General features: G+C 39.8%; 1 protein-coding gene across 7 annotated transcripts in view; it reads left to right on the top strand.

Moving 5' to 3' along the window:
• Positions 1-12199, top strand: part of TFEC (transcription factor EC) — a 183184-nt gene extending 170985 nt beyond the window's left edge. For 6 of the 7 annotated variants that reach the window (XM_037888906.2, XM_043549827.1, XM_037888907.2 and 3 more), the window contains 2 exons: positions 5464-5611; positions 6520-12193. In XM_037888906.2, coding sequence (XP_037744834.1) covers positions 5464-5611; positions 6520-6900 — 529 coding nt within the window. In that variant the 3' untranslated portion in view covers positions 6901-12193. Of the gene's footprint in view, positions 1-5463; positions 5612-6519 lie in introns of all 7 variants that reach the window. The other variant, XM_037888905.2, reaches the window with a different exon arrangement.
• Positions 12200-14986: the final 2787 nt, after the last annotated feature.

The following is a 14986-nucleotide window of genomic DNA, read 5'->3' as shown; positions in this document are numbered from 1 at the left end:
CAGTTTTGTATGAATTATTTTTCCACGGTGAAGATGATGCTATCTTAAGAATTTCTAATTTGTTGAACATTGAAGTATCTTGGCACCTAATTTTGCAGCATTATATTCTTTATTTTCAAGCTGAACCAGTTGGTTGTGAGTGGACACATAATTCTCATGGTATTGTTCTGGCTCCTTGATAGGACAGGCTGACCTTATGTGGATAGGAGGATTGGCAAAAACCCATTTTGGATGTGTTTCTCTGAAGAATATGCTATAAGTATTCTTATTTCAGTCTCACTTTGCAAAATTGCCATGAAAATTTACCAAATCAGGCACAAGATCTAGTCACTCACTCGTTTCCTTGAAAATAGAGAAAATATTAATGATATTTTCGTCACCACAGGTTAGTGGGTGAGTACAGTTTTCCAAGGCTGTCTCTGAAATAGTCAAAAGAAGTCTCTTTCTGTGCTCTTTTGGTGCCTACAGTCCAAAAAGCAATGGGAACTGATTATTTTGGGGGAGGGATAGCTCAGTGGTTTGAGCATTGGCCTGCTAAACCCAGCATTGTGAGTTCAGTCCTTGAGGGGGCCATTTAGGGATCTGAGGCAAAAATTGGGGATTGGTACTGCTTTGAGCAGGGGGTTGGACTAGATGACCTTCTGAAGTCCCTTTCAACCCTGCTATTCTATGATTGATTTGTTTTAAAATTTATATTTCATTTTCACCATTTACAGAGCATATATGAGTATACATTAATGGCCCTGATCCTGCAAAGCAGCCTATATGGGTTACCTCTTACCCCACCTCCAGATCCCAATTGACTACATCCAATCAGTGTCACAGTTCATGGCAACTGAACTAGTACTGCCCCTGTGTGGTCCACCAAGGGCACCCACTCTCAGGCTTGTGACTCCCCGGCTGTCACGTTTCTTGGGAAGAGACATGCGTCTCACTCCCTCCTGACCAGGGTATTTGCAGGTGGCAAAGTTCCTTGCCTGCTCTATGAATTCCCCAGCAAGTCAGACTGCCTGAATAGGCCTGCTTTGCTTTTCTCCTCATAGGCTATAATCAGCGTAATTGCGCATAGTTATAAGGTACCATACACCTTTTCCTAATCAAGCCATTTATTCTTAAGGTGAAAACATTATAGAGAAAATATATTTAAACAATAAAGAAACCTACACACATGCTTATCAGAGCTCACTGCAACTCCAGCAAGGGCTCCAGTCCTTCAAACCCCACCAAGGGCGTTTTCTCTAAGGTTACAAGTTCATAACCACCTTGGCTCAGAATGAACACACTCATGAATGTATGAGCCACTCCTGTATACAGGATGGGCCTCTGATCTTAGAATCATAGAATATCAGGGTTGGAAGGGACCTCAGGAGGTCATCTAGTCCAACTCCCTGCTCAAAGCAGGACCAATCCCCAACTAAATCATCCCAGCCAGGGCTTTGTCAAGCCTGATCTTTAAAATTTCAAAGAAAGGAGATTCCACCACCTCCCTAGGTAACCCATTCCAGTGCTTCACCACCCTCCTAGTGAGAAAGTTTTTCCTAATATCCAACCTAAACATCCCCCACTGCAACTTGAGACCATTACTCCTCATTCTGTCATCTGATACCACTGAGAACAGTCTAGATCCATCCTCTTTGGAACCCCCTTTCAGGTAGTTGAAAGCAGCTATCAAATCCCCCCTCATTCTTCTCTTCCACAGACAAAACAATCCCAATTCCCTCAACCTCTCCTTATAAGTCATGTGTTCCAGTCCCCTAATCATTTTTTTGCCCTCCACTGGATGCTTTCCAATTTTTTCACATCCTTCTTGTAGTGTGGGGCCGAAAACTGGACACAGTACTCCAGATGAGGCCTCATCAATGTCGAATAGAGGAGAACGATCACGTCCCTCGATCTGCTGGCAATGCTCCTACTTATACCTCCCAAAATGCCATTAGCCTTCTTGGCAACAAGGGAACACTGTTGACTCATATCCAGCTTCTTGTCCACTGTAATCCCTAGGTCCTTTTCTGCAGAACTGCTGCCTAGCCATTCGGTCCCTAGTCTGTACCAGTGCATGGGATTCTTCCGTCCTAAGTGCAGGACTCTGCACTTGTCCTTGTGCTTCAGAATTGATTCCTTGAGGACCTGCTCCATTATTTTTCCAGGGACTGAGGTGAGGCTGACTGACCTGTAGTTCCCCGGATCCTCCTCCTTCCCTTTTTTAAAGATGGGCACTACATTAGCCTTTTTCCAGTCGTCCGGGACCACCCCCAATCGCCATGACTTTTCAAAGATAATGGCCAACGGCTCTGCAATCACATCCGCCAACTTCTTTAGCACTCTTGGATGCAGCACATCTGGCCCCATGGACTTGTTCTTGTCCAGCTTTTCTAAATAGTCCCAAACCACTTCTTTCTCCATAAAGGGCTGGTCACCTCCTCCCCATGCTGTGCTGCCCAGTGCCGTAGTCTGGGAGTTGACCTTGTTCGTGAAGACAGAGGCAAAAAAAGCATTGAGTACATTAGCTTTTTCCACATCCTCTGTCATTAGGTTGCCTCCCTCATTCAGTAAGGGGCCCACACTTTCCTTGACTTTCTTCTTGTTGCTAACATACCTGAAGAAACCCTTCTTGTTACTCTTAACATCTCTTGCTAGCTGCAACTCCAAGTGTCATTTGGCCTTTCTGATTTCACTCCTGCATGCCGGAGCAATATTTTTATACTCCTCCCTGGTCATTTGTGCAATCTTCCATTTCTTGTAAGCTTCTTTTTTGTGGTTAAGATCAGCAAGGATTTCACTGTTAAACCAAGCTGGTCGCCTGCCATATTTACTATTCTTTCTACACATCGGGATGGTTTGTTCCTGTAATCTCAATAAGGATTCTTTAAAATACAACCAGCTCTCCTGGACTCCTTTCCCCCTCATGTTATTCTCCCAGGGGATCCTGTCCATCAGTTCCCTGAGGGAGTCAGTCTGCTTTTCTGAAGGCCAGGGTCCATATTCTGCTGTTCTCCTTTCTTCCTTGTGTCAGGATCCTGAACTCGACCATCTCATGGTAACTGCCTCCCAGGTTCCCATCCACTTTTGCTTCCCTGACTAATTCTTCCCGGTTTGTGAGAAGCAGGTCAAGAAGAGCTCTGCCCCTAGTTGGTTCCTCCAGCACTTGCACCAGGAAATTGTCCCCTACATTTTCCAGAAACTTCGTGGATTATCTGTGCACAGCTGTATTGCTCTCCCAACAGATATCAGGGTGATTGAAGTCTCCCATGAGAACCAGGGCCTGCGATCTAGTAACTTCCATTGGTTGCCGGAAGAAAGCCTCGTCCACCTCATCCCCCTGGTCCGGTGGTCTATAGCAGACTCCCACCACGACATCACCTTTGTTGCTCACATTTCTAAACTTAATCCAGAGACTCTCAGGTTTTTCTGCAGTTTCATACTGGAGCTCTGAGCAGTCATACTGCTCTCTTATATACAATGCAACTCCCCCACCTTTTCTGCCCTGCCTGTCCTTCCTGAACAGTTTATATCCATCCATGACAGTACTCCAGTCATGTGAGTTATCCCACCAAGTTTCTGTTATTCCAATCAGATCATAATTCCATGACTGTACCAGGACTTCCATTTCTCCCTGCTTGTTTCCCAGGCTTCTTGCATTTGTGTATAGGCACTTGAGATAACTCGCTGATCGTCCCTCTTTCTCAGTATGAGGCAGGAGCCCTCCCCTCTCGTGCTCTCCTGCTCGTGCTTCCTCCCGGTATCCCACTTCCCCACTTACCTCATGGCTTTGGTCTCCTTCCCCGGTGAACCTAGTTTAAAGCCCTCCTCACTACGTTAGCCAGCCTGCTTGCGAAGATGCTCTTCCCTCTCTTCGTTAGGTGGAGCCCATCTCTGCCTAGCACTCCTCCTTCTTGGAACACCATCCCATGGTCAAAGAATCCAGAGCCTTCTCTCAGACACCACCTCCGTAGCCATTCATTGACTTCCACGATTCGACGGTCTCTATCCGGGCCTTTTTCTTCCATGGGGAGGATGGACGAGACACCACTTGCGCCTCAAACTCCTTTATCCTTCTTCCCAGAGCCACGTAGTCTTCAGTGATCTGCTCGAGGTCATTCTTGGCAGTATCATCTTGTCCTCATGTAACAGGCGATCAGCAGACAAAGGTCCCTCCTCAGGAGCGTGTCAGTGCTTCAAAAGGCAGAGTTCTTACATAACCAGAGGTATATTGGTATACACCACCCCTAGAGATTTTGTGGGAGACCCACTTAACTTTAAAAGTTCATACTTGTTTGATCCATTGTTTCAAATAGTCCTTAGAAGCTCATAATACTTCCCGGGGTTTACATTAGCCATGTTTCCCTACTAGAAATGTTACATACAATCCCACAATAATATGCAATAATTTGCATATTTAATACAATGAGCTCCTAAAACTTAATTCAATAAGGTTTGTCCAGAATATTGCAGGAAATTATCATATTTGTCACAATCAGCTATTATATATACAGGACCCGGGGCCATGTGAGTTCTTTCCTCTGTGTGGACTCCTACAGGCATTCTGTCTTTGAAATTGGTGACATGGATTTGCTAAAATCTTGCAATCTGTATCTGTCATGCAGGCTGTACCCATACCTGTATTATAAGATTTAGAACTATATCAAAAATCTGCACGCTTCATAAAATCCATTTTGTTTCAAGGCCACAGATCCACAAAGTCCTTGAGTGCAATGTTAACTTTAAGCACATTGACTTTAATGGGACTACTTGTGTGCTTACAATTAAGCATGTGCTTAAGATCTTTGTTGGTCAGTGCCACAGACAGTCTGATCCTTGGAGAAGAAGTATTTGGGATGTATTTTTATTTGTGCTGCTTAACCAGCTATATATTGATTCAAGTGTGGTCAAAGGGTTTGAGTGAGAAAGTTTTGTCATATTACACTCCATGTGATTGCTAAACTATAATTTGTCTGCTTCACCATCAGTGAGGACCAGCATTCAGCCCAGACAATTTTTTTCCCGACAAGCATAAAAGCTACCTCATTAGAAAGTCAGGTAAAAGGAGTAGTATATTTGAAATGATCTTTAAAAATTTAGGCTTAAGTCCTAAGTAATGTATATTTCCTAGTTCATTAATGCAGAAATACTGCACAGAGATTTTAATCTTAGAGTTAATAATAAAAGCAATTTTCACTAAAAATATAAAAACTGTAATGGTAGAATCATGATATTGCATTTAGCTCTCCCACAAAAAGTCACTTTATTACTTTCTTTTGACACTTATTTTCATTCTGGGATTAATTTTACTATATAAGGGCTTCTTAACTATTCTATTAAAATTTCCATTCAGAAGCAATAATATCTAAGAGTGAATAATAGTCATGTAAATCATTATTTCATATTAATGTAAAAGATTTTGTAAGTTCTTATGAATTCTGCTGACATGCACAATTGTGAAAAGGTTATCTCTACATTCTGCAGTGATATGCGCTGGAACAAAGGAACTATTTTAAAAGCATCAGTGGAGTACATCAAGTGGCTACAAAAAGAACAACAGAGAGCTAGAGAATTAGAACACAGACAGAAGAAATTAGAGCAGACTAACAGAAGACTTCTGCTTCGAATTCAGGTTTGTATAAGAATGTCACTATGAACTACAAAGATTTCTCACTACTTATCCATCATCGAATTTAATTCATCTTTATCATTTTTTTTCTCCTAAATGCCATTTATTAAAAGTGGATTGGCCTTTTTCAGGAATGGTACAGTTTTACATAATTTTGCGAGTCTGTATTTATTGCTATGCAAGTTCTTTAGATTTCTAGAAAAATCCTTTGATAATTAGGCCTTATGCAAGGTAACATATTTATAGAGAACTAATACAATATTTTGAAGAAATGTTGCCGTATGTAGTATATCTACATTATAACTACAGCAAAAAAATTCATTTGTTTCCCTAAAACTATATTGAACACTAAATCCTCCTCCATATTTTCTTTTCCTCTTTGTAAAATTTCCACGGCATTGCATTGCCTTGGGGTACATTGTGCCATGTTATATTAAGTCACACATCATCTGCTCATGTGACATAAAGTATCAGAATCTGGTCTCCATAGCTTGAAATGCAAGATTTAAAGAAATATATCATCAGGTAAGGTACCCGCTATCTCTCCAGATAGCAGCCTTGAATTTTTGTGGATAATTAATAAGTAGAAATATCTGCAGCATTTTTCCATCACCTTTAAGTGGCTCAGTACTGTAGGTAATGGTATTATGGGGATTGTCATCTCTCTTATATTCCCATAGGGCGTTCACTTAGCTACAGGCTGAGAATTAAAAAGAAAACCAGCCCAGGTTGTTTGTTGTTATTTATCATGGATTGTCCATATATTGTATTTTTAAACATATTGCCACAAGTGGATTAAGAGTTACTGTGCATGTACAATCTGTATGCATATTTCTTACCTACAGTGGTTCTAAAGAAATGAAGTTCCCTTCCAAAATCATTATTTAAATCTTTTTTGTTTGAAACCTTAGGAACTAGAAATACAGGCTCGTGCGCATGGGCTACCACTCATGTCTTCACTCAGTGCTGTGGATGTAGCTGCCCAGGTCATCAAGCAACAGACATATCCAGAGGAGAATTCCATAGACTATTCTCAGCAACTGGTTCTGGTACATGGACCAAGTGCTGACCTTTGTGATGGATCCACAGCCTTTTCTGATCCTCTCTCGCATTTCACCGATTTGTCTTTTAGTGCTGCTTCAAAAGAAGAACAAAGGTTAGAAGAAATCTTACTGGATGACACAATATCGCCATTTGGAACAGATCCACTCTTGTCTTCAATATCACCTGCTGCATCAAAAGAGAGCAGCAGAAGAAGTAGCTTTAGCACAGATGATGGAGATGATTTCTAAAACTAGAAAGGGCATATTAATTTTGATAATCTTTTGTTGGTGCTAAGAGATTGTATTATGAATTTAAGTGTGATGTTTGTACTCAGTTCTAAGAAGGTGGAGAACTGTTGTGGACATAAGCTGCTCCATGGGTAGGATGTAGGTGAGTGCATATGTCACAGAAAGACGAAAGATGGACCTGGATTCATATCTCTTTGCCCAGAATTGACTACATCTGTTCAGAGCTAGCATTTGCACAGACCCTTCCTTGTTCACTGGGAAGGCTTTAGCCATTTCCCCTCACATTCTCACAGCAGTATTAAAATGGTTCCCAGAAAAATGAAGACCCACATTGCAAAAACTCTGTGGAATCTACCACTCGGTTCGCTCAAATTTAACGATGTTTTAGTCAGAAATATTTGTTAATTTCTTTTTAAATGAAAAGGAGAAATTTCAATATATACAACAATTGCAACACAACGAGGAAATGTTTGAATGTGATGTTCCTGCAACAGAGAAGGTTACAAACATCAAAAAAAAGGGACCACAGGGCTCTTGTCAGAGTAAAGTCCGCATAAATTCAGTGCTTCGTGAACTGCATCTCCTTCTTTTTATAATGAAGCCACAAAGTCCATAAAGTTGTGTTCAGAATCCTTATCATTTCTGTTTTATTCCTATTTAGAAAAGTATCCAATATTTTATATTTATTTTCAAATGCTTTAGTGTAACTGAAGAAAAACAAAAACTACCATAATGATACTGATTTAAAAGAATTAATCAGACAAACAGATGCAAGGTTTAAGCAGCTTCAAGACAGATTCTGTTCAGGCAACAGAAAATACTAAGAGTGCAGGTATGTTCAAGACACAATGAATATATTCAGTGTTACAGTTAGTACAAATAAAAACAGCCATTAGTGCTAATATGGCTAACACCAGCTCTTTGTTGCAAACTCTTCTCTCTACTGTTTTTCTTGAGAAAGCTTTTTCCAGATGTGAATTGTACCTTGTTTCCGGTTGTGGCATAATAAGGTTTTTCTAAAGGGACTATATCTAAATTGATACCTATGTCTTTGAGCCAGTTGCATATGGAAGGCAATGCACTGGATTCCCATTATATGCATTTTGTCAGAGAGAATTTCACTTTAAATTCATCTCTAGATTCACTATAAAAATGAAGTAGGCAGACCTTGGAATCATAAGGGATATTCCTGATACCTATTGATATGATCCACTGCTTTCTAACATGCTAGTACTGGGCACTCACAAAACATGTGGATTGATAACCCCACAGAGGTTTGGCAGTTGGAGGGCAGGGAGAACACACTTGATTTTTGTACATAGTGGGATTTTGGAGAGTGATGTATATACTTGGAATAGATTAAGTGCAATCATTCTAAATCTAATAGTAATACACCGGAAATTGAGCTGACCCGAGTTCTTCAGAGCTTTCCACAACTGAGTCAAAAGAGCATTGTGGGGGTCTTGGTGCAAGTCAAAAAATGTTTCAAAAGTAAAAGTGTTGTGTTCCACTTTGCTCTGCCAGAGCCTGCCTAAAAAGGGTATCTTATAGATATGGGTAGTGGAGTAGCTAAGGGAGAGTCAATCAGGCTGGTAGTTGAGTGAATGCTTTACATTTATTGTCCAAGAATGATGTCTTTACCCTGATAGATTCATTTTCTTTAAAAAAAAACAAATTGTGCCCAGAAGTCAAATGAGATCTCCTGGAATATCCATTCAGGTTGCTAAATGGATCGTTCCCTTAGGTAAATGTTTGTACAGGGGCCATAGCCCAGACCTGACTAGTGTGCTACAGCATATCCAAACAGTTTGAGGGCTACAGTTTCCTTATCTGGTGTACTCTTGATGGTATTTTATCTTCTCATTCCATTTCACTTGGACTGACTTCAGTGCATTGCTAGGAGTTTAAGACATGGGTTTATAAATTGTATAATTTCATGTGAGGTTCTAGGAAGCATTGCAGACATGTAGTAAAACCAATCTCTATCTGTCTAAAGGAAACATTTGAGTTTTTCAGTCAACGCAAGGAGTTCTATTAGCTAATATAAATCAAATTATTTAGACTGTAAGTGCTTTGGGGCAGGGACTCTCTTCTTGTTATATGAGTGCCTATTACAACGGGGCTCTGATCCTTGATTGAGGCCCCTAGTTGTTACTACAATGCAAATAAACAACAACAACAACTGACATGTTAAGTATTTTTTTTTAAAGAACATCGGGAGTGGGGATGGGAGCATTGAAGGGATATTAACCACAGGTAATTGAATACAGGAAGAAGAGCCTACTTCGCTAGAGTTCACAGCTTTGCCAGGGACTAGCTCAGCAGTTTCCAACCCACGGGCCACATGCAGCCCAATTAGCACACAGCTGCGGCCCAGCTCAGCTGTGTGCTAAAGGCCAGCTCCAGGGGTCTGGGGTGGGGCAGTCACCTGGCCCTGTGAGCTCCGAGGTCCAGGGTTGGGCAGCTGGCCGGACCCGTGAGCTCTGAGGGTAAAGGGTCGGGGTCCAAGCTGCCACTACCTTGCCACCCGGCCCCTGCGGCCCAGGTAACGCATTGTGGGCTGCAGATGTAGCCCACAATGATAAATAAGTTGAGAACCACTGGACTAGCTTGTAGTGAAAGTCAAATACAAAATTGGATATATCCAAAGTAACATTCATGCACAGATTCCTAATTTAGGATAGATATTGCCCATTTCAGCTGCCAAAGGGAGGGAATTGTTAGCTAATGTCAAGTATTTTCATTTGTCTTTGTACTGTAGTTTCTACTACATTAGTTTCAAATACACCAATGTGAGTTTGCTCATAATGGAGAAAAAGAAATTAAATATGAATGTGTTACATGATTTTCCCATTGAATTTTTAGACCATATCTAGGAACCATATTGACTTTAAGGAAGATCCTGAATTTAATCACTTCTACAAGTGCTGTCCTAAAAAAGGATTACAGTGCATCCATGAGTTTTTTTAAAGTTCATTTTTATTCATCTTACAATGCCCTCAATATGAAACACCAGATGTATTTTCTGCATGAGAAATCTAACAGGCAGTGGTTCTATTTCCAGATACTGAACTGCTGTCTCTGCAAATAAATATATTGACAACAACTACACTCTCATCAATTTGTAGTCATTCATGAAAATGCTTATGTTAATGCACATGATGATAATGCTGTGTCAATGCCATCAAATTATTTTTCCAGTAGAAATTCATCATTTCAAATAATCGTTAGTGTTTTTATGAATTACTACAACTTAATAAAAGATATAGTGTCACCCCTGAAATCAGTGGTATAGAGTGGGAAATACTTCTCTGACACATCTGCTAAGGGATGAATCTTTGGGGAAAAAAGAAAATTAAGTTGGCTCCTCAGTGGCAGAGTCTATAGTTTCCTGGTTTGATCTATTAATATAAACATGTTAATGCTTACAAAAAAAGGGCAATGGAGACATGCCCTACTGAGTTAAGGAAGCTTCTGAGAAGGCTAGATGGCCAGAGCTCTCTACGTGTTGGTCTCACTATCCCAAACTTCCTAGAATAACAAATTCTCTGTGTCTGCTCAGCTTTAGTGAGATGGTACTAAAGCTTAGTACTTTTTAAACCAGGGCACAATGCTTTCTTCATTGCATGCTTGTGCAGAGGAAAGGGATTTGATGAATATGGGGACAAATCCTGAAGCAAAACTCCTATTGATGTCAATGAGTAAATTATGTATCGGGACTGCAGGTTTTGGTGCATGAGCAATATGGCCAAATTATTTCTAATACAGCCTTGTTTGTTGAAGTCTTATACAAGAGGTGTGGAGTGGGTCTATGACTCAGGCCCTAAGAAAGAAAGACTTCTATAGTTCTTCTAGGATATCCACTATCCATAGATACTGGAACTAGGGGTGCTGGGGGTGCAGCAGCACCCTCAGGCTTGAAGTGGTTTCCATCATATACAGGGTTTACAAGTTCGTTCAATGGCTCTCTGCACCCCCGCTATACAAATTGTTCCAACACCCTCTGCCACTATCTTCATTTTTTACAGATATGTTAAATGAGGAGCTTTTGCCCGTTTTCAGTAGCAGATATTAAAAACTGGTCGTGATATTCTTACAGTATACGTGAACCAGTGAACTGATAATTATACAAAAGAAAAGGGAGTTGAAATATTATCATCTTGTTTAATTCATGAAATGGATATAGATGCTATACTAAGAAACAAGACCTAAATTATTTCACTGTCTAGAGTGGGGATACTGTTTGAAAAGGTAAACTACGTGCAAACATTTTAACAAACAGAACTGCAGTTGCTTTATCGGATAAAGGACTAAATATAATTCAGTCATTTAATCTTAATAAGAACATTGTTATTATAATACCTTTTGACTTTAATAGGGCTGTATATATGAATGGAAGCTGTAAAATTATTGTAATTTAAAATTATGTTAAGTCTGTTAGATCAGTAAAGGCATTTACATTACTAGCATGAGACTAGAATATTTTTATAATAATTGCTATTTTTCATTGTTAACCATACAGTGTCTTGTTTTCTAAGTAAATGTATGTGACAGAATATACTTTATTACCTACTGTACATGCAATCTTTATAAAAATACACTTGATATGTCCTGGTACTTTGTTTATTATATTAATACAATTAAAGAACTAAAATTAAAACATCTTTTTTTATATATCCCTTGTGAAATATCACTGTCCAGACTCACTAAGAACCCACTACCAAACAATATAATAACATCGGCCAAGAGCATCTGAGGAGATACCTACTAGACTTCACAACTGCTAAACATTTAGTCCATTAGGATACATCATGATCCAGAAGCCTTCCATTAATGAATATAATTGATATATTCTTTAATATGTTCTCCTGCCATCTGCTTATTCTTGCGGCTAAGGCTTTGATTTATGGAAAGTGTTTTCAGAATGTTGCAAAATTGCTAGCAGGTATGATGGTATCCGTTAAATCACAAAGATGCTCTACAAAAAGCTTTTACTATACTAGAAGTTCCCCAGACAACCTAGGGTAAACAGAATATTGTGTTTTTAAGATGTAAAACATTTTTAAAACTGATAATTAGACAACATTTTGAATTAGGTTAGGATTTGGGTTTAACATTTTGAATTACTAATATCAGAAGTGCCATCTCAAGAATATAGCTGACATTTATGTACATGAATAATACAAATATTGTTAAATACGAATATATATTTCAGCCCCGTTTTGGGAGCATTTTTGTTTATTTCTTTGAAAATAAGGATTTTCATTGTTTTATACAGCACTAGATAAACATTTTATTTAAAATGAAGATAGTATTGTCATCTTTATTATTATTATTCCATTAGTCCGTTCATTAAGATTTCCCTAATTAATGTTAAAAACTGAATATGCTAATTATTACTTGCATACTAAAGTTCTGTGATTAGCCAAAAGGAAGGAAACTTTGCTTGTGCATACATTATACACAGATCTGATTATAAAAGATTCTCTGTGCAGTGCTAAGAGCTCTCAATTCCATTTCATGGAGGTGCTCAGCATCTTGCAGAATCAAGCTCCTAATGATTAAATAAATAACATCAGGAAATCCAATCAGAAGTTATTAAAAAGATTAGGAAAGACACTGTGTGTTAGACTGCTTGATTAAAAATGGCGATGTTAGCAAATGATAGCCAATCAGGTTTGATGTAAGCATCACTTGTATTGACAACCGATGGGAGATTAAAGGAAAACCCAGAAGTTTTGATACTAATCAGTTGCAGGGCCAAAAATCTAATTATAGCAGGGGAGGTACAGTAGTGAAGCATGCTAAAGCTTATTGGTTAAATCACTGATACCCATCAAGTTAAATATATATCAGTTTCATTAATTGGCAACCACAAGACAAGTATACTATATTCCGGATGATGATGATTTTGATATAATCCACCACATTGTGGTTAAGTATATGATTCATGTAATAAGAAAAAGGTGCCTGCAGGCTATTGTTCCTAGCATGGATTAAAATTTACATATTGCTTCTCCTTATGTCAAAACATCTGGTGTCTGCAAATGCTAACATTTCGTTAAAAAGTTTCATGAGCTAGGAATAGTGGATTGGAAACATTGCCTGTGAATCATTCAAGCATTATAATGGAATAAGAGGCTATGTTAGGAAAAGGCAGATAGCTGAAAACAATACTATAGTCAACGTTGCCGACTCCTATGCTTGTCAATTTGATGAGTAACTCTATGTTTGTAGGAGAGGGGAAAATGTCCCAAATCTTAAGAATTAATTAGTAATTTTCAATGGTTATGAAAAATTTCTCTTACTTTCAAAACTAAACAAAACAAAATTTTCATTTCATTTAAAAAATGTTCATTGAAAATTGCCACAAAATTTGAACCAAATGAAAAATGTTAATTTCCTTTCCAGTTTTTTACTGAAATTGATTGATTGTTTCCACCAGTCCTATTCTGTAGCAAAAAGCGTAATGAGTCCCAGTGAAGGAGACTGGCAGTGTCTGGTGGAATCAGATAGACTGCGGGACGCACACCAATAAACTGCCTATTGAAGAGAAGATGTAAGTGGCTTTTAATGCCGCCTTTTCTTCAGCTCTGTGTTTTAGTATAAGAATGTCATGCTTCCTCTGAATGAAACTATCATTCCCATTCATTGCACAGGCTGAACTGCTATACGGTGTTTAGCTATCTATCGTTCAGACGTCATTTTGTTTACAACTATGCATTCACTTTAATCTCTAAAGTTGTTTGCTTGTGGCAGTGTAGATCCAATGGAAAGTGCATTGGAACTACCAAAGCAGCATAAGTGTGGGAGGTACTTTAGAGGAGGTTTTTGGCAGATGATTTGGTTCAGCCTGTCATCCATATGAGCTAGATGTGCTTTAAAGTGTGGTACAACTCACCGATACAACTGACCATAAAACTCTAGTCTTTTTTACTGTTACTTATTGTTACCCTAGATGTAAAAAAATATTAAATATGTCTACATTTCAATTAAACAGACAGAGCTGGCCCATGTCAGCTGACTTGGGCACACTTGGCTTGGGCTACAGAACTATAAAATTACAGTGTAGATGTCTGGGCTTGGGCTGAACCCTAGGCTGTGGGACCCCATCAGGGGGAGGGTCCCAGAGCCTGGACATCTACAGCCCTGCAGCCTGAGCCCACTGACATGGGCCAGCCATAGGTTTTAATTGACACACCTGTAGTGGCTCCTGAGGGTATGCCTACACTCCAATGTAATCCCAGTGTTCAAACTCAGGCTCAAGCCATCTCCCCCTTCCTTCTACATACAAATCATGCTAACCGAGGGCTCAGAGTCAAGGGTTCAAACTCTATTGCTTTGCAGTGTAGATGCAGCCCCACTGGCCTCAGGCTCTGGGAGTCCGCCAAAAGTATCCCACAATCCCATGGGCTTTTTGTCCTCTGCACAGTCAGGTTTGGTGGACAGTCAAGTTTATCCACACTGTACAACGAACAAAGGCCTAGAGCGGCCATATTTTGAAGGGGCACTAAGAAGTGGATATGGGTGGTTGGACTCGGGCACAGATAATGAACTGTAGATGCTGGAGCCCCAAGCTGGGAGCCAGGGTTCAACAATTCCTAACCTGGGGTTACAAATGAGTGTAGATGCTCAGGCTCTACGTTAACAAATCCAGGGTCTACTAACTCAAGTTCTACTAACCCTGGGCTTACATTGCAGTGTAGATGTACTCTGACAGGCAACAGTGGATGGATCACTTGATGTTTACCTGTTCTGTTCATTCCCTCTGAAGCACCTGGCATAGGCCATTGTCGGAAGACAGTATACTGGGCTGGGTGGACCATTGGTCTGACCCTGTATGTCCGTTTTTATGGTCTTGCCTTTTTCCTCCTGACTGTGGGTAGAAGCCCCACCTAGGTAGATTCCTACATCGCTGCAGGGCTGTGGTAAACTGGGCAGCAGGTGCCTGAAAACGCTGCAGCAACACCATTCAAATGAGTTGACAAAAAAGCTGTGGGGGGTAATTAACACATTAGCTATCCCAATGTAAAATCATAGTAGAGACAAGGCACTGAGTTTTGCTGTGAGGTAAGCTAAGCGCAGC

The sequence above is a fragment of the Chelonia mydas genome, chromosome 1, assembly GCF_015237465.2.
Source record: "Chelonia mydas isolate rCheMyd1 chromosome 1, rCheMyd1.pri.v2, whole genome shotgun sequence".
Lineage (NCBI taxonomy): Eukaryota > Metazoa > Chordata > Testudines > Cheloniidae > Chelonia > Chelonia mydas.
Note: the sequence above shows the minus strand (reverse complement) of the source record. Positions and strands in the feature narration are given on the sequence as shown.